Source organism: Bubalus kerabau, chromosome 1 (genome assembly GCF_029407905.1).
Source record: "Bubalus kerabau isolate K-KA32 ecotype Philippines breed swamp buffalo chromosome 1, PCC_UOA_SB_1v2, whole genome shotgun sequence".
In the NCBI taxonomy this organism is placed as follows: Eukaryota; Metazoa; Chordata; class Mammalia; order Artiodactyla; family Bovidae; genus Bubalus; species Bubalus kerabau.
In genome coordinates, this window is record NC_073624.1 from 133,258,558 (window position 1) to 133,279,060 (window position 20,503).

General features: G+C 34.8%; 1 protein-coding gene and 1 long non-coding RNA gene across 2 annotated transcripts in view; one reads left to right on the forward strand and one right to left on the reverse strand.

Moving 5' to 3' along the window:
- Positions 1-3,453, reverse strand: part of LOC129658109 (uncharacterized) — a 41,075-nt gene extending 37,622 nt beyond the window's left edge. The window contains exon 1 of the long non-coding RNA XR_008717271.1: positions 3,177-3,453. This is a non-coding gene — a long non-coding RNA (uncharacterized LOC129658109). The remainder of the gene's footprint in view (positions 1-3,176) is intronic.
- The window catches only part of RYR2 (ryanodine receptor 2), a 764,447-nt gene that overhangs the window by 239,770 nt on the left and 504,174 nt on the right, over positions 1-20,503 (forward strand). Inside the window, exon 6 of the mRNA XM_055589046.1 lies at positions 18,382-18,402. Coding sequence (XP_055445021.1) covers positions 18,382-18,402 — 21 coding nt within the window. The remainder of the gene's footprint in view (positions 1-18,381; positions 18,403-20,503) is intronic.

A 20,503-nucleotide genomic window follows, 5' to 3' on the forward strand; every position in this document is an offset into this window, starting at 1 on the left:
TACAGCAAAAACTAACAGAACATTGTAAAGCTATTATATTCCATTTAAAAATATTAAGACACTAAAAATGCAAGAGAATCCAGGCTTAATTGATTAGGGCTCTGGCACAGATTTTCTTTAGTTCTCTTGGCTCTGTTCTTTGGTTCTTAGATTAGTTTCTCTAGTTATAGCAGGGCTGCAGCAATTTCAGGAATGATTCAAATTCAGCATCATCCATAGGCGCACAAAGCATCTGACTTTCTTTGCTTTTATTTATGAGACTAATGAGATTTTCCCAGAAACCACCTGGTGGACTTCCCCTTATATCCATTGTCACATAGTCGTTGCCCAGATTATTAACAAGCAAGAGGAAATGTGGCCAACACAACTGGCTTAGAGGGGAGAGAGGACACCTTTACAAAATTAGGGATTTTTCTGGAAGAAAGAGCAGGGTTATATATGTAAATGAATGTTGAGCAGACATGGCGTTATCCTCCTTAAGCCTTATTTCAAAAAAGTTATTTATATTTGAGATCCTCCAGGTTCTTGAGCCAAACTAGGTTAGCAAGTTGTCAGTAAATCCTTATCCAGAAAGAAAAATCAAAGTCTGTGCTCAGTTGTTTCTATATCTGGGGAATGTTAAACCCTTGCTTACTTCTTCACCCAACTGATTCATGTAGTATTTGTTCCACAAAAGTACGTTGAGATGCTATTGTGAATTCCATGCTGGTAATGCAGGAATAAATAAAAATGCACCTTGTTTGTGAGGAATTTAGTGATCTAATAGTGAAAAGTAAAAGTAAATAATGATTGAACATGGGTGAAATATGCTTTGATACTGAAGTCCAATGAGAGTCCAGAGGAGGGAAGTCTTAATTACTTACCCAGCACTACCTCCCCTGTATAAAGACACACATCCCTTCATAAATGCCTGAGGTCTTCTACAGGTTAAAAACAGTGAAAAACTTAACAGATTAGTCTGTTTATATTATAGACAAAATGATGTTACTAGCTATTTATATTGAAACTGAAATTCCCAATTAACTACTAATAACATTTTACTTTAAGAAGCCGGGTACTATATACCTTGCTGTTCAGGAGCATCCCTGGTAAAATACTGCTTTGGGAATGGCTCTGTGATGCTAATAAATGAACCAACATATTACTGACTAATGTGTTCGTTAGGTAGCATCTTCTCTAAAGCCTCTGTATATAACCATTACCTGTCTTTCATCTGTGAAATTAGTGCAGTGATTTAGAAGGTGAACATGATTATAACTTCTTGAGAGGCTTACAGCTAAAAATATTCACTGAGCAGCAACTATTTGTCTACCACTTATAAGAATGTGGACCTTTGTCTATGTTTGAAACATATGCCCTCTATTTGTAGACGCTTTGTTTTATTGTCTTTTTGTCTCTAAAAAGACAACTTCCTACTCTGAAGCAAAGTATACTACATATTTCTATGTGTTTGAATGATGTGGTTTCCAGAGATACCAGCACCAAACTCAATAAGGAGGTCAGTTTCATCAGCATGTAATTGAATCACCATGCCAGAGTTGTGCACTGTTTTAGATTATGACTCTTTAATGTATAGATTATTTTATTATATTACTGTCATTCAATTTGAACATCTTCTTCAGATTTTTTCTATTTTAAGTAAAAAAATTTTCATGTGTAAATACTTGCTTAATTCACTTGCTATCAAATATTTGTGATAGATGATTCTGAATTTACCAGTAATTTAAAGATATTCATGACCTGTTGAACTAAACAACTTCTAATTTTTATTCTCTTAAAGTAAACTTTATTTTCTTAAAAAATTGCAGTCTAATTTGACAGAATATATCCTTTTGAACTATTTTTTATCAAATGCTACTTCTCCTTACTTCCCCCATACCCTCACTAGCACCATTTCTTACCTCACTTGAGTTTTCTCTAAAGCATTTCTTTTCCTTCTGTCATATTAATATTGTGCATTCGTGTTTTTATTTTTTGTCTTTATTAATTTTCACTGGAGTATCGTTACTTTACAGTGTTGTGTTAATCTCTACGATACAGCTAAGTGCATACTGCTACATGGATATAGCTGTATTCACTTAGCTTGGTGAATATTTAGGTCGCAGATATTGAGTAGAGTTCCCGGTTCTCTACAGTAGGCTCTCACCAGTTCTCTATTAATAGTTTATATATACAGTTTCTATAGTGTTTATATGTCAGTCCCCATCTCCCAGTTCATCCCACCCCCGTTAACCCTTGGTATTCATACACTTGTCTCTATTTCTACTTTGCAATAAGATCATTTACACCATTTTTTTTTTTTAGATTCCATATATATGTGTTAATATACAGTATTTGTTTTTCTCTTTCTGACTTACTTCACTCTGTACAATAGTCTCTAGGTCCATCCATGATGGACTGGATTTTGATGACTGGATTTTGTTCCCTTTCATGGTTGATAATATTCCATATGTACCACATCTTCTTTATTCGTTTATTTGTTGATGGACATGTAAGTTGTTTCCATGTCCCGCCTATTGTATATGGTGCTGCAGTGAACATTGGGGTGCATATGTCTTTTTGATTTATGCTTTTCTCTGGGTTATTTTTATTTTTAAATAAGCTATTCATCTCTGTTAGAGTGTGAATCCCATGAATGCAGAGCTTTTGATCTATTGTGTTCACTGGCTTTAGCATGAACACCTAGGACAAAGCATGTAATGAAACAGTCAGTGAATATTTGCTGACTTGAGACATTGAAAAATAGGTTTTATAAACCTAAGAATTAAGGGGCTGAAAAGTGCCAACAATTCTGTGCCTACTACTATGGTAGCAGTTTTGAACCTAAGTATAGCATTGACTGTTAAGCACAGCTATGTTTCTCCTTGCCCGGCTCTACTCTGAGAGAAAAGAACTCTATTCACAAGAGGAAGTGAGGGTAAACTTTGGGGGTTAGAACAGTATGCGTCCTTGTTTCCCTGCCCAGCTCAGGTTAACACGCGTCACAACTCAATTCCCGTTATCCCTCCTTCACTGTCCATAGTGCCCCAGTCGAGGTGAGAAATTATTTGGCCATTCCCTGTTGTGGTATCTTGATGAATCAGATAAAAATTACAAACCTGTTCCCAGGGGGGAAAAAAAAAAGGATAATTTCTACACATACAGAATCTCATATAATTTCAGATTTAAGGACTTACGTGGAAATCAAGCAACTCTTTTGACTTGTAGCTGCATAGTGGTAGAATCTATACTTTTTTGCAACTAACCTCAGACGTGTGAGAGCAAGACAGAATCCAGGGGGCTCTGTGTAGCTTAGAGACCAGATGGACCGTCTGGACAAGGAAAGGCCAATATGGGCAATATGACCAGGTGTGACTTCTGAGATAACAGTGAAGTAATTATCTCTTAAGACCTCAACAGAGCTGGGGTCGGGTTCTTTATTAGAATAGGAAACCTTGAAACTGTCCTTAGACCATTGACAGAGTACAGAGAGCAGCACACCAAAGGCACACAGAATGGGCTCTGCATTGTAGGCAACTGATGTCCGTGGTTTTGGAGGCAGTGAGCCTGGTGTGAGATAAGAAGAACCTACTGAAATCACTACATGATCTGACATGAGAGAGAAGTGTCCCAGTGAGATCAGACAGTGCAAAGGAAGTGAGAAGTGAGAGAGAAATCACAGCAGAGACAATAGAAGAAGCAATGGTCAGCCACAAAATTTAATACTTCATTCACTAGAGTTACTTGTATTTGTTTGTTCTATAGACTTGTGATGAATAACTATGTTCCAGGTTCTGTGTACAGTAACTGGTGAGGTAGACGCTAAAGAACTAGGAATGTTTTTTCCAGAAAAGGACATAAGTGGAATCTGTGCCTTATAAACTATAAATGTTAGAGTGAGGAGGGTGAAGAAATAAAAACAAGATGCCAGGGAAAAGATAAAAACTGAGATTTTCTTTACACACCCATGGTCTGGAGACTGTTTTATTTCTAATGGTATTAGTGTGTCCAACAATTATGAGTAGGAAAATGAGTGATATTGTGTTATTTATTCATGAGGTATAATCTCTTTGCCTCCAGTATGGATTTGAGGTAAATGCTACATAGGTATTTAAATTCAGTAAATTTGTAGTTTGTTTCACCATAAAGAGTTTGTAGTTCCTTTGAAAATAATTCAAGAATTGCTTAGGAATAAACCTGTGAACAGGGGATTCAGCCAATTATTAGATGACTCTGGTTGTGTTTTATCGAGGACTGTTTTGATTATGGCTTCTTTCTAGGTATTTAACTTGGCTGTAACTGTTGAATAAACTGTTCCCCGAGCAGACTGTTCCTAATTTCATTAATTTAATTGTTGCCAAGTGAACAATCAGTTTTATGAAGGAACTTGAGGTTTTAGTTTCTCTGTCTAGCTTTAGTTGGTTTTTCTTTTTTTCTCAAGCTTTTATATTGAAGTGTAGCAGATTAACAGTGTTGTGATAGTTTCAGGTAGCCAGCAAAGGGACTCAGTCATACATACATGTGTATCCACCCTCCCAGAAACTCCCCTCCCATCCAGGCTGCCACATAACATTGAGCAGAGTTCCCTGTGCTGTCCAATAGGCCCTTGTCCGTTATCCATTTTAAATGTAGCAGCGTGTACATACAATCCCAATTGTATGTACACAAATTGAATGTACAATTTGTACAATCCCAAACTCCCTAACTACCGCTTCTCCTCATCCTTCCTCCCCTGCCCCGTAACCATAAGTCTGTAAGTCTGTTCCTGTTTTGTAAATAAGTTCATTTGTATAATTTCCTTTTAGATTTTACATATAAAGGATATAATATGGTATTTATCTTTTTCTGTATGACTTATTTCACTCAGTGTAACAATTTCTAGGTCCATCCATATTGCTGCAAATGGCATTATGTCATTCTTCTTGATAGCTGAGTAATATTCCACTGAATATATGTACCACATCTTCTTTATCCATTAGTTAGTTTTTCATACTGTCCACTCTCTATCAGGTTGGATTCACTCCCTGAATAAGCTCTATTTTCCCCTGATACATTTCTCATATTCTTACCACACTTAATTCTTCAACCTGCAGTTCTGCATCTTTCAGAATTTTACCCTGTCCTTCTATGCTAATGTCCAAGAAAGTGTCTTCCTTGAATATTTTCATAATCCTCCCAGCCAGAAGTAATATTTTACTCAGAGATCCATATCACTGGATTTTTAAATTTTTCCTCATTTTTCTCATAATAATTGGGTATACATTATATATAATTTCTTTACATTAGAATATGTTTTTAACTTCTGAATATGTTTTTATTTCACTTAATTTTTGAAAGCAATTTCAAATTTACAGAAAATTGTTTGAAAATGTCCCATAGCCTTTTGCCTCCCCTACATCCCTTATTATTATAAAATCTTGCATTAATGTGGTACATTTGTTATAACTCACAAATATTACCACCCCAAGTTCATAGTTTACATTAGGGCCAATATTGACAAATCATTATTTAAACTTCACAGTTTACATTATCACTCTTTGTACTGTACAATCTAAAAATTCTGACATGGACTTCACTGATGGTCCAATGGTTAAGACTCTGTGCTAACAATGCATGGGATGAGAGTTTGATCCCTGGTGAGGGAACTGAGATCCCACATGCCATGCAGCATGGCCAATTTTTTTTTTTTTAAGTTAATATATTATGTTTTGTATCCACTATTCCTGGTATGAGACAGAATAGTTTCACTACTCTAAAAGTCCCCTGAACTTCACCTTTTCATGCCTTCCTCCCTTCTAACCACTGATCTTTTTATTGGCTCCATAGTTTTACATTTTCCATAATGTCATATACTTAGAATCGTTCAGTAAGCTGCCTTTTCATTCTGGCTTCTTTCACATAGTGTGATGCGTTTAAGGTTTATGTCTTTCCTTAGCTCGAGAGCTCATTTCTTTTTATTACTGAGTTGGTATCACTGACTTAATGGACATGAGTTTGAGCAAGTTCTGGGAGATGGTGAAGGACAGGGAAGTCTGGTGTGCTGCAGTCCATTGGGTTGCAAAGAGTTGGATACGAATGAGCAAGTTAACAACAACAGTATTTCATCACCTGGATATACAGTAGTTTGTCTATCTATTGAAGAACATTTTGATTGCTTCTAAGTTTTGGCAATTATGAATATAGCTGCTGTAAACTCACGTGTAGACTTTGATGTAGACATAAACTTCCGGCTCCTTTGGGTAAATATGAAGGAAAGAGATTGCTGGATCATATGTTAAAATTGTGTTTATTTTTGTGAGACTGCCAAACTGACTTTTCTAGAGTGTTTACCTTGTGGCATTCCAGCTAATAATGAATGAAATTTCCTATTGCTGCAGCTCATCATCAGCATTTGGTGGTATCAGTTTTGGATTTTGGCCATTCTCATAGTTGTGTAGTTGTATCTTACCGTTGTTTTAATTTGAAAGCTTCAGATGACATATGATGTACACCATCTTTTCATATACTTACATGGCATCTGATATCTTTTTTGTGAAGTATCTATTGATGATACCTTTTGCCAAATTTTAAATTGGATTGTTTATTTTCATATTGTTAAGTTTTTAAATTGAAATATAGTTGATTTACAATGTCATATTTCTGCTGTGCAGCAAAGTGATTCAGTTCTACATATATGTACGTGTGTGTGTGTGTGTGTGTGTGTGTAATTGTTCTGTAGTCACTCATGTCCAGCTGTTTTGTAACCCCATGAACTACAGCCTGCCAGTTTCTTCTGTCCATGAGATTTTCCAGACAAGAATACTGAAGAGGGCTGTAGTTTCCTTCTCCAGGGGATCTTCCCAACCCAGTGATCAAACCCACATCTCCTGCTTAGCAGGCTGATTCTTTACCACTGAGCCACCAGGGATGTCTATACACACATGCACATATACATATGTTTCCTTTTCCATATTTTTTCAATTATGGCTTATCACAGGATGTGAATATAGTTTCCTGTGCTATAGAGTAGGACCTTGTTGTTTATCGATTCTCTATATAATAGTTTGCATCTGCTGATCCTAAACTTCTAATTCACCCCTCCCCATCCCCTATTCCCCTTGGCAACCACAGGTCTGTTCTCTGTGTCTGTGAGTCTGTTTTGTAGATAGGTTCATTAGTGTCATATTTTGGATTTCACATATAAGGGATATTATATTTATCTTTCTGTTTCTGACTTCAGTTAGTATGGTATTCTGTAGGTCCATCCATGTTGTTGCAAATGACATTTTCATTCTTTTTTGGGGTGAATAGTATTCTATTGTATATCATATTTTTGCATTTTAAGAGTTTTTTGTATATGTTGAATACCAGAATTTTATAATATATATGTTTTGTAAAGTTTTTTTCCCACTTGTGAGTTGACTTTTCATTTGGCTGCCCATGTGTTTCACAGAGAAGAAGATTTAATTTTAATGAAGTCCAGTTTAGCAATTTTCCTTTCATGGATCATGCTTTTGTCATTATATCTATAAAAGTCATTACCAAACCCAAGGTCATCCGGATAGCTTCCCATGTTATCTTCTAGGAGTTTTACAGTTCATATATTATTTTAAGGCTGTGACCTGTTTAGAGCTCATTTTTGTGAAAGTTTTAAAATCCGTATCTTAGAATCTTTTTCCTTTCTTTCTTTCTTTTCTTTTTTGTATACAGATGTCAAGTTGTTCCAGCACCACTTGGTGAAAGACTGTCCTCTTTTCATTGAATTACTTTTATGAAAGACAAATTGGTTCCATTTGTGTGGGTCTATTTCTGTGCTGTGTATTCTTTTCCATTGGTCCATTTGTCTGTTCTTTCATGAGTACCACACTGTCTCGACTCCTGTAACTTTATAGTTAAGTCTTAATGTTGGGCAGTATCAGTTCTCTTACTTTATTCTTCTCCTTCAATGTTGTTTCGGCTTTTCTGGGTCTTTTGTTTTCCCATAGAAACTTTAGAGTAAGTTTCTCTCAGTATCTACAAAATAACTTGCTGATATTTTGATTGAGATTGCACTGAATTGTTTTGTTTAAATCATTGTATACCCTTTGTTATACCCATCCCTTTTTTAAATAGTAAATGGATGTAGAATTTATTTAAGAGTTTCTTATTATTCATAGTAGATCGATCCAGAGTTCATTTAAGATTACTGTTTAACTTGATTTTATTTCCCCCAGTGGCTAAGAAGAATGCCCATCGCTTTTCATGACTGATAATTCCTTTCCTTATTTATTGTGATGCCTTTCTTAGTCATACATTAAGTTCATACATTCCCAGATGGGTTATTCTAAGCTGAATATTCTGTCACACATGTCTGTCTATTATTATACCAAAACAGTATTGATTTAATCACTGTATTTTAGGAACATTTTAATATTTAAATATTAAACATTTAATATTTAATAATATTCTCTTTTTCCCCTCACTAATTGTGTGTACTTTTCTTAAATATTTATTTTCCCAGATGGATTTACTTGTGGTATTTAATCAAACTTAGTAATTCTGGTAAGAGCTTACGCAGAAGAGAATTACTATATTTGCTTAGCACCCATCGGTTTGAATTTGTTAACATTAAACTTTATGTACAAGCCCCATTTTAATATATTCTATACTTGAAAATGGAGATATTGGTAGTTTTGAGTTAGAGAGTGTATATACCATTCTTCAGAATTTGGACAAATTCAGAAAGCAATATAAAGAGCATTACAGGATCTTTTCCTATTCTAAAAGAGGAATAACTTAGGAAGCAGTAGATCTTTGTCTTCTATTACACAGTTTAAATTTTAAAAGAAAAAATTTAAACTTCCAAGTGAAAATTCTAAATTTTTTCCTTATTAAGTTGAATATAATATTGTGGGAGATGGCCAAGTTTACTGTATTGTATAAGTCTGTTTCAATTTTTGACATTATTTGACAAATTAAAATAACATTCTGTCTAATACCAAAATCAGAATAAAGAAAGGAAATTGGGCTAAAGTATAATTCAGTGCATTATTGGACTTACTTGGTAACTTCATTTGTTTAATTAAATTTATGGTGAGTTTTTCTCACAAATTGACGGCAGAGAGAACTTTGTGGTCTTATGTTGTTTAAGAATGAGATGGCATCAGTAATAAATTCTACTAAACATTTAAAGGAGAATTAATACCAATTCTTCTTAAACTCTTCCAAACAATAGAAGGTGAAGAAGAACTAAAGAAACTCTTGATGAAAATGAAAGAGGAGAGTGAAAAAGTTGGCTTAAAACTCAACATTCAGAAAATTAATATCATGGCACCTGGTCCCATCACTTCATGGCAAATAGATGGGGAAATAGTGGAAACAGTGACAGACTTTATTTTCTTGGACTCCAAAATCACTGCAGATGGTGATTGCAGCCATGAAATTCAAAGATGCTTGCTCTTTGGAAGAAAAGTTATGACCAACCTAGACAGCATATTAAAAAGCAGAGGCATTACCTTGCCAACAAGGGTTCGTCTAGTCAAAGCTATGGTTTTTCCAGTGGTCATGTATTGATATGAGAGTTGGACTGTGAAGAGGGCTGAGTGCTGAAGAGTTGATGCTTCTGAATTTGGTATTAGAGAAGACTCTTAGATGGCAATGGGATCCATCTAGTCCATCCTAAAGGAAATCAGTCCTGAATATTCATTGGAAGGACTGATGCTGAAGCTGAAACTCCAATATTCTGGCCATCTGATGCGAAGAACTGACTCATTGAAAAGACCCAGATACTGGGTAAGATTGAAGGTGGGAGGAGAAGGGGATGACAGAAGATGAGATGGTTGAATGGCATCCCTGACTCAATGGACATGAGTTTGAGTAAACTCCAGGAGTTGGCAATGGACAGGGAGGCCTGCTGCGCTGCAGTCCCTGGGTTCACGAAGAGTCGGACGCAACTGAACTGAAACAATAGAAGAGGAGAAATACTTCTGAACATGTTCACTGAGGCCAGCATTAGCTGAAACCGAAACCAGACAAGAACACCACAAGAAAAGAAAATTATAGGTCAATATCCTCTGATGAATATAGAGGAGAAAATTCTGTACAAAACTGAATTCAACAATAATTAAAAGGATCAATGCTATGACCAACTGGGGTTTTTTCCAGTGATGCGAGGATGGTTTATCATCCACAAATCAGTCAATGTGATACACCTCGTTAACAAAACAAACGGTAAAAATCATGACCATCTTAACAGAGGCAGAAAGACCATTTGACAAAGTTCAACATCCATTTATGATTGAAAAACTCTCCATAAAGTGGGTGTAGAGGGAGCATACCTCAACTTACTAAAGGTCATATCTAACAGGTCCACAGCTAACATTGTACTCAACAGTGAAAAGATGAAAGCTTTTCCTCTAAGATCAGGAACAAGACAAGAATACCCATTCTTCCTATGTCTATTCAACACAGTACTGAAAGTCTTAACCAGAGAAAAAGAAAAGGTATGAGATTGGAAAGGAGGAATTAAAATTATCACACTTCACAGGTGATATGATGTTATATAGAGAAATGAACTCAGTAAGCCTGCAGGTTAAAAAAAATCAATTTACAAAAATTTGTTGCATTCCTATACACGAATAGAAACTATCAGAAAAAGAAATTAAAGAAACAGTGCCATTTACAACTGGATCAAAAAGAATAGGAATAAATTTAACCACAGTGGTGAAGAGCCTTTACACTGAGAACTATGACATTGGTGACAGAAATTGAATAAGAAACAAATAAATGCAAAGATATTCTGTGCTTATAGTAATGAAAAGAGTATGGTATTAGCAAAAAAAACAAAAAATACACATAGATCAGTGGAACATAGCAGAGAGCCCAGAAGTATATCCATGCATAGATGGCCAATGGACTAATGACAAAGGTGCCAGTGTAAACAGTGGGAAAAGGACAGTCTCTTCAAAATATGGTACTGAGAAAACTGGACAGAGTCTCGCAAAAGAATGAAAAGGGACCACTATTTTATACCATGCACAAACTCAATTGATAATGGTTAAAGACTTGAAGTTCTATGACCTGAAACCATAAAACTTTTGCAAGAAAACATAGGCAGTAAGCTTCCTGACATCAGTGTTGGTGAAGGTTTTCTGGATTTGATACCAAAAGCAAAGACCACAAAAGCAAAAATCAACAATTGGGACTTCAGCAAACCTAAAAGCTTTCAGACAGAAAAGGAAATCATGAACAAAATAAAAAAGTAACCTATGAAATAGGAGGAAATATTTGCAAATTACATCTCTGATAAGGTGTTAATATCCAAAATATATAAAGAACACATACAACTCAATAATAAAATGAAACAATCTGATTAAACCAGGGGCAGAGAATCTGAATAGGTATTTTCCTAAAGATATATAAAGGCCAAAGTGTACATAAAATGATGCTCAAGATCTCTAATCATCAGAGAAATGCAAATCAAAACTTTGGTGAAATCTAATTTTTTGACTGTTGGATGGCTGTAATAAAAAAAATCCAACTGTTGACAAGTATGTGGAGAGAAGAGAATCCTTGTGCACTGTTGGTGGGAATGTAAATTCATGCATCCACTGCAGAAAACATTACGGAGGATCCTTGAAAAGCTACAATTGAACTGTTTTGCTGCTGCTGCTGCTGCTGTCGCTTCAGTCGTGTCCGACTCTGTGCGACCCCATAGACGGCAGCCCACCAGGCTCCCCGTCCCTGGGATTCTCCAGGCAAGAACACTGGAGTGTGTTGCCATTTCCTTCTCCAATGCATGAAAGTGAAAAGTGAAAGTGAAGTCTCTCAGTCGTGTCCAACTATTAGCGACCCCATGGACTGCAGCCCACCAGGCTCCTCCGTCCATGGGATTTTCCAGGCAAGAGTGCTGGAGTGGAGTGCCATTGTATGATCCAGCAATTCCACTTCTGGGTATTTATCCAAAGGACAGGAAAATACTAACTTGGAAAAATATGTGTTCCCCATATTTATTACAGCATTATTTTCAGTAGCCAAGACATGGAAACAACCTAAGTGAACACCAGTGGTTGAATTCATAAAGAAAATGTGGTATATGCACACAGTGGAATATTATACAGCCACAAAAGAAATAATTTTTGACAAGATGGATGGACCTTGAAGGGATTATGCTGGAACAAGTGAAATAGAGAAAGACGAAAACTGTAATTTCACTTTTGTATGGAATCAGAAAAACATACACAAAAACTGACCCCATAGTTCCAGAGAACAGTGGTTGCAGGGGCAGGGTATTGGAAGAGGCAAAATGGGTGAATGTGGTCAAAATATACAACCTTCCAGTTATAAAGTAAGTAATCCCTGGAAACATAATGTACAGCATGTTTGCTATAGTTAATAACATTGTATTTAAAAGTTAAGATAGTAGATCTAAAAAGTGCTCATTACAAGAAAAAAATTGTAAGTATGTGTGGTCATGGATATTAACTAGATTTATTGTAATGATCATTTCACAGTATATGCAAATATAAAATCATTCATTTAATATAAAGTTATGTCAATTATATCTCAGATTTAAAATATTAGAAAAAATAAGTACTATTAAAATTCACATCACCATGAAGAAGTCCAGACCCAGATGGCTTCTCTGGTCAATTCTAAAAAACATTTGAGAGAGCGATAATCTTAATCTTAACCTGTTTCAGAATCCTTCTCAACTAATTATATGATGTCAACAAGGCTATGGTCCTAAACTATAAGAAAGATCTTGCCAGAAAAAAGTTGTTATACGTTTATATTCATCAAAGTAATAGACTCAGAAATCCTCTGTAAAATACTAGTAAATCAAATTTATGGATATATAAAATCTATAGCATATTATATCTAACATGGGATTCAAAAGTAGTTAATGTATCCACAAAACCGATTAATGTCTTTGACCATATTAAAAGACGAAAAGGGAAAGATTGTGTATTTTAGTTGATACCTTCAAAACATTTAAAATGTAAGTAATTTGTTGCAAACAGTAAATTTGTAAGGTAAGAAACTCTTTAATCTGATAGAAACTAAAATGGAATACCAGTGAAATATTGAATTATTTTAGTATAATAAAGGAATGATGGTAGGCACTTTTGGAATTAAAAAGTGTATTTAGCAAAGTTAGAACTCAGTATAAATTTTCAGCTACCTTTTATATATTAGCAAAAATAAAAATTTCAAAATGAGTTCATTTATCTTAGTATAATTCCACATCATGTACCTCAGAATAATTATAATGAAAGATGTGCAAACCTTTCTATTGAAAATTGAAAAACATTTTGAAGGAAACTAAAGACGACCTAAAATAAAGAGGAATGTACGATGTTGGAAGGCAGTATATTATAAAGATGGCAGTTCTAAGTTTATCAGTTAACCAGTGCAAGCAAAATCAAAATCCCAACAGGTTTCCTTTTTGTGTACATGAAAATTTGTAAGTCTGTTCTCATATTACAGGAAGTAAAGAGGGTCAATATTAACAAATGTAATGTTGAAGAACAAAATTGGAGCCTTTGGCTACCAGATATCAAAAATTATTTTGATGGAATAGTGGTTACGATACCAGGAGTAGAAAAATAGGCCAGAATAGAATAGAGTTCATCAGTACCTCTACAGGTTAGTAGCTTGACTTATGACGGAGGTGGCAGTGCAGTGCAGTGGGCTCAAGAATTATCTTTTTGTTAAAAATAATCAGGTCAGTTGAAGAGATAAATGAAGGGAAAATGAATCTAAATTCTTTCCATAGAACCATATACTCCCCAGATCAATATGAAACAGATTGTAGGTCTCAGGTAAGAGTTAAGATAATGAATTGTCTCAAAAATAATGTAGAAGGGTCTTTTCAGGACAAAAAGCACCAGCAATGAAGGAAAAGATTCAGAAATTATGCCCAAACTAAGAATGTCTGTCTTCAGAGTTACCATTAAAAAATGGAAAAGACAGGACACAGACGTGGAGAGGATATCTGGAAAGCATAAACTGTTCTGACAAATAAGTAAGAACAAAAACAGATCAACTAATAGCAAAAAATGGGTAAAAGACTTGAACAAATATTTCACTATGGAGATGTTGCAAATTTCCAAAGCATATGAAAAAGTGCTTCATCAAATGGCAGGGAAATGCAGCTGAAAACTGTGATGAGGTATCACATTCCCCAGAAGAGCTAAAATTGAAAAGACTAGTAATACCAAGTATTGGCAAGACGGGGAGCAAGTGAAACTAATATACTTCTGATGAGAATTAAATGCATGCCACCATTTTGGAAATCTCTTTGGCTGTATCAACTATAGCTAAACATTTATAAATCTATGATCAACAAATTCCACTCTTGGTCTATACCAGTGGAGATATATATATATATATTTTTTTTTTTCCTATATTCACCAAAAGATAAGTATAAGAATGTTCACCACAAAATTTTTTGTAATAGCTCCAAGCAGGACACAACCCAAATGTTCAACTGTTCAGTGAGTCAAGGTCACTAAGTCATGTCCTGCTCTTTGCAACCCCGTGAACTATATAGTGTATGGAATTGTCCAGGCCAGAATACTGGAGTGGGTAGCCATTCCCTTCTGCAGGGGATCTTCCCAACTCAGGGATCGAACCCAGGTCTCCTGCCTTGCAGGTGGTTTCTTTAACAGCTGAGCCGCAAGGGAAGCCCATTCAACTGTTGAATGGGTAAATAAATTGTGACATATTCATATGGTGGAATATTATAAGCAGAGAAAATGAATTACTTACCACTACATGTGACACCATGATGAATCTTAGAGACCTAATGACAGCTAAAGAAGCTAGATAAAAAGAGAACACAGGCTGTATTTCCAAATTAGAAAAATAATCAATGGTAATAGAATAGTAGTTGCCTTTGGAGAGGGCATGAAGGCAGCATCTGGGTTGTAGGTTCTGTCCTATTATTAGATCTGGGTGATGATTACATGGATTTTTTTATTGACTTGAAGTTTTATAAAGTTATATATTTTATGAAGTAAGCCTGGTGTGCTACGATTCATGGGGTCACAAAGAGTCGGACATGACTGAGCGACTGAACTGAACTGAAAGTTTTATGAAGTTATATATTAAGGATTTATATATTTTTCTGAATTTGTTATATTTATTAAAAATGTGGGCCCTCCAAACTGTAATTTTACTTTAAAAAATTGAAATGACTTTATTGAATTTTGAATCCTTGAACACACTGTGCAAATTTCTCATGTTCTTCTTCTCAATCTTAATAATAAACATGTGCAGTGGAGAATTATTTATAGGGTAGTTTTTTGTTTTTCACGTTTGTCTATTTTTAAAAAGGGTAATGGATTGCAGGCATGTATTAAATATTTCAAATACTTTTCTTATGTTATACCTTGATATTAAAAATGTTATATTCATGATAGATGTTTTATTGTTGTGTTGCAATTATCCAGGTGAACTTTATCTAGGTGAAAAAGCAGACCTGCCGTTTGAATAACTGAAACTAAGTAAAATATTTGATATCATAAGAATCTCTAGGTTCATTTTACATTCTCTTATCTTGATGTTAACACATTGTATTTAGGTGACACTTAACCATAACAGATACCGGGTAAAAAATTCCAAATTAGATAGAGACTAAAAGTTTGAAGCAAAAGATAAGCAAAAAGATGAGGTACCTTGGTATTGGTCTACAAAGAAGTGCTTAGGAGAATGCGCCTTTAAAGTTAAAAACCCAATTTCAAGATCAAGTCCAATCATTTTTTTCCAACAACTTTGTTGTTGTTGAGGAAAATTTGTAACACATTTGTATGTCATTTCTTTCCTCATGTATAAAATGCGGGCAGTAAGGTTACATTAAAGTGTTTAGCTCAAAGTCTGGCACATAATAACTTCTAACTATATGACCTATCGGTTTAGTAATAATAACATTTTTTACCTTAAACAGTAAAATAAGTTAAGCAACTTGGAAGAATCAACCAAATTTGTTTTTGTAGATTATTGAATAGTTCATATTTATGTACCCTAATTTATAATTTATATGTTCATTGAACATATATCAAATTATTGAAACATGCTAATTGTACATATCGACTAAAATATAAATACAAAAATGGAGATGTCACATGGATGTTTCAGCTTTTGTATGATGCTATAATAAAATTTAGATTTAACTACTTTTGTATTATATTCTTAACTTATGTCCTTTTTGCTAAATCAAGCTGTTCCTTAAATGACTGTTTATTTTCTTTAATGGAAATTTTGTTTTTATTTGAAAATAAGATTGCTCATTTTTGGTCTTAAAATATGTAAGGCAGCTTTCTACAGATGGTAAAATATTTATTTTCTCTAAATTAATGGAGTTGATATATTTTTAAAAAATCCCACATACTTGGATAAAAAATTATTGGAATATTCATTTATCTTATGTGCTTTATGGATTTGGTAATTGTTTAAACTATAAAATTGGTTCATTGTGTGCTTTATATTTTCCTTCCTTGATGAGCTCCATATAAATCATTCTATTTTTCTCTGTTAATAGGCATTTAATTAAATAGTTCTTATTAACATTCATAAGTGTCATGAAATCTCTCTGCATCACTTATGCATAGGTACAACTTTTGCACTTTATCAGTCTTTTAACTCTGGATCATTTGTCTTGTCTTTTATGTTTAGCTGAAATTTCACCCCCAGCACATGCTATTGCTATGCCTTTCTTTGGCTATTTGGATACTGGGTCTGTTATATTATTGCTAACTAATTCCTGCTTCTTAAGAGACATTTTCTGTTTTATAATATAGATCTTTAAAGACTGTTTATTATTAATAACTAGTAACTATGACTCTTGATTACAGGTTCTCTTTCTTCTAGAAAAATCCCACAGCACTTTATCTTTGTGCTGATGCAAGTGTGTGTGTGTGTGTGTGTGTGTGTTAAAACTGAGATGTGACAATCATGATGGGATAATGCAGTGTCTTTGTTAATCATTGAAAAATATGACATATCCTATTTTCCTGGTAAACATGAAAGGGAAATCATTTCAGGTTTCCTTATTTTTCATGAAAGGAATAAATATAAGAATTTGTTCTTTTAAAGGTAGAAAAGAGTAATAATTACATTATACTTGCCATGATTAGATTGATTTCCTGTGACTCAGGATCTAAAGAAATATATTCATTATTCTAATAGGTTTCAAGCTTCAAATAAGGGCTTGAACTTTAGATAACAGCTAGATATCTTGAAAGTATATAGTGAAAACCAGGACTTTCCATTCAGTAAAGTGTTCGTTCTTAAATAACAATGTATTCTTAAGTTCAAAGGTTGGGAGTAGGCTTAGAAGAGATTTTTCTGAAGATGAAGTAAATTATTGAAGAAGCCAGAATGCTCTGTTACAAGTAATCTGTTGAATCTATTGAATTTCACTGGGCCTTCAAAACAATCCTACCTGTATACTTAGGTTGATACTTTTATATCACTTTATAACATTTAAAAATATTTAGTATGTATATGAATATTATGCACATTTCCTTCTTGAAGCTTGTTTACTAAGGAATGGAGGTTCTTAGTTATGGCAAATCTTCCTGTCTAGGTAGTGTGAGCTTTTGACTCAATTAGTGAATTTTCTAAGGAAAGAAATTGCAAATAAACTTAAATGAATGAGGAGTTTGAAGCACACCTCAAGTTTCACTGATTACCAATCATATGTGCTAAAGAAGGGAGGTTGGTTATGGAAACTTAACCTTTAAGCTGAGAGTGTTGAGATTTTAAAATTCTGATGGATTGAGCAGGAGCAGGCAGTTTTTGTTAAGATATGGCTTTGTGATTTGTTCTGTTTTACACTTTGGATATAATTATATTCACTTATTTTTTAAAGAGTCACATAATGGTTGAGACTAACATACATTCATTAATAAATATGTTTTAAATAATATTTTGGTGCAGTTTCAGAATTATTTGGCAGCATATACCATTTGTTATGTTGTGAATTTTTATATAAGAGTGGAAAGATTTGGCTAAGAGATTTTATTATATCAGAGATGTGTAGTTAGATGCTGTATTTCTAAATGGATCTTTTTTATTAAATAGATTCTTTTAGTTAGAGGAGAACAGTGGTTCCTGAATCAAAGGTTTGTAGGTTTGAGAATGTGATAAATGTTTGCATTTGCTTTTGAATAAATTAGGTTATTTTTATTTCATGTACCTGGTACATATTCAGCCCAAAGCCTTTTGAAGTTCTGATAACTAACTGAATTGAAATTTTTTTGTTTGCTTGAGATTAAATGCTGTAAATTAAAAGTTTGAATACTGTTACCTGTCCTTCAGAATTGGAGATAGGTTTTGGTGCAGGGACTACATTTCAGTTTATTTAAGTGACACTAATTAAAACCTTGCTAGCTTTTTATTTGTTTGCTTATTATTTATCTTGGCTTTTTCTTTCCACAGAAGGTTGATGTGGAAAAATGGGTATGTGTTTTCTAAGAGATTGTGATCTGAATGGCTGCATGTTTGCTGTTGCCTCTAATCTTTTTGTTTGGCTTCCTGGTATGGCTGGTACTATTAGTATTCAAAGTAACTGCCATGTTGTAATTAATACGTATTTTACCAGTCTTCAGTTGGAACTTTCTAAATTTCTAGTTTTGTTTCTTTGAAAATGGGATCTATTCAAATATTCTCTATTACTAGAACATTCATTTCATTTCAGTCACTCAATCGTGTTGGACTCTTTTTGACCCCATGGACTACAGCACCCCAGGGTTCCCTGTCCATCACCAACTCTACCTGAGCTTGCTCAAACTCATGTCCATCGAGTTGGTGATGCCATCCAACCATCTCATCTTCTGTCATCCCCTTCTCCCCCTGCCTTTAATCTTTCTGACCATCCGGGTCTTTTCCCGTAAGTCTATTCTTCACATCAAGTGGCTAAAGTATTGGAGTTTCAGCTTCAGCATCAGTCCTTCCAGTGAATATTCAGGACTGATCTCCTTTAGGATGGACTGGTTGGATCTCCCTGCAGTCCAAGGAATTCTCAAGAGTCTTCTCCAACACCACAGTTCAAAAGCATCAACTCTTCAGTGCTCAGCCCTCTTCATAGTCCAGCTCTTACAACCATACATGACTACTGGAAAGACCATAACTTTGACTAGATGGAATTTGTCGGCAAAGTAATGTCTCTGCTTTTTAATATGCTGTCTAGTTTGGACATAGCTTTTCTTCCAAGGAGCAAGCATCTTTGAATTTCATGGCTGTAGTCACCATCTGCAGTGATTTTGGAGCCCAAGAAAATAAAGTCTGTCACTGTTTCCCCATCTATTTGCCATGAAGTGATGGGACCAGATGCCATGATCTTCGTTTTCTGAATGTTGAGTTTTAAGCCTACTTTTTCACTCTCCTCTTTCACTTTCATCAAGAGGCTCTTTAGTTCTTTGCTTTCAGCCATAAGGGTGGTGTCATCTGCATGTCTGAGGTTATTGAACTTTCTCCCGGCAATCTTGATTCCAGCTTGTGCTTCATCCAACCCAGCATTTCACATGATGTACTCTACATATAAGTTAAATAAGCAGGGTGACAATATACAGCCTTGACTTACTCCTTCCCCTATTTGGAACCAGTCTGTTGTTCCATGTCTAGTTATAACTGCTGCTTCTTGACCTGCATACACAGTTCTCAGGAAGCAGGTCAGGTGGTCTGGTGTTCCCATCTCGTGAAGAATTTTCCACAGTTTATAGTGATAGACATAGTCAAAGGCTTTGGTGTAGTCAATAAAGCAGAAGTTGATGCTTTTCTGGACCTCTCTTGCTTTTATGATGATTCAACAGATGTTGGCAATTTGATCTCAGGTTCCTCTGCCTTTTCTAAATCCAACCTGAACATCTGGAAGTTCATGGTTCACATACTGTTGAAGCCTGAAGAATTTTGAGCATTACTTGCTAGTGTGAACATTATCATCTCTATATAATTGGCTTTGTTATTATGATCGTCGAAAGGAAGACTTTCTGGCCAACAGGAAGACTTGTATTATTAATATTGTATATCTTTTACTGAAAAATCTTGACCATTTAGCCTTAAGTTCTTATTGTTTAGCTCATATTTTTCCATGTCCTATAGAAAAAGACTTTTTAAATATTCATACAATCTTAAAAAGTGAAGGTGAATGATAAAATATCACAAGGAAATTTAACAGTTGCCAGGAATCTGGAGGATAAGTTTGGAGACCAACAGAGTGACAAAGTGTGTAATGTGACCAAATTATGTTATTACTGTTGGTTTCAGTTTCTTCAACTGTTGACAAAGAGAGGGAAAGAAGGGAGGCAGGCAGACAGGGAAAGAGCCTTCTAATTCTGAACTCCCTGTGATTCTGAGTAGAAAATAGAATCTCCTTTTCCACCACTGACATTCTGGATCCACTTTTTTCCCAAATGAGCAAAACAGTGAGGCCATTCATTGTTGTATTGTTTTGTTCTTTGCTCTGTGACTTAATATGATGAATCAGCTAAGATTGGATTAACTGATGGCTTCCTTTTATTTTTATTGTTTTTCTTAATTCTGGGATGCTTTTCTCTGAGGC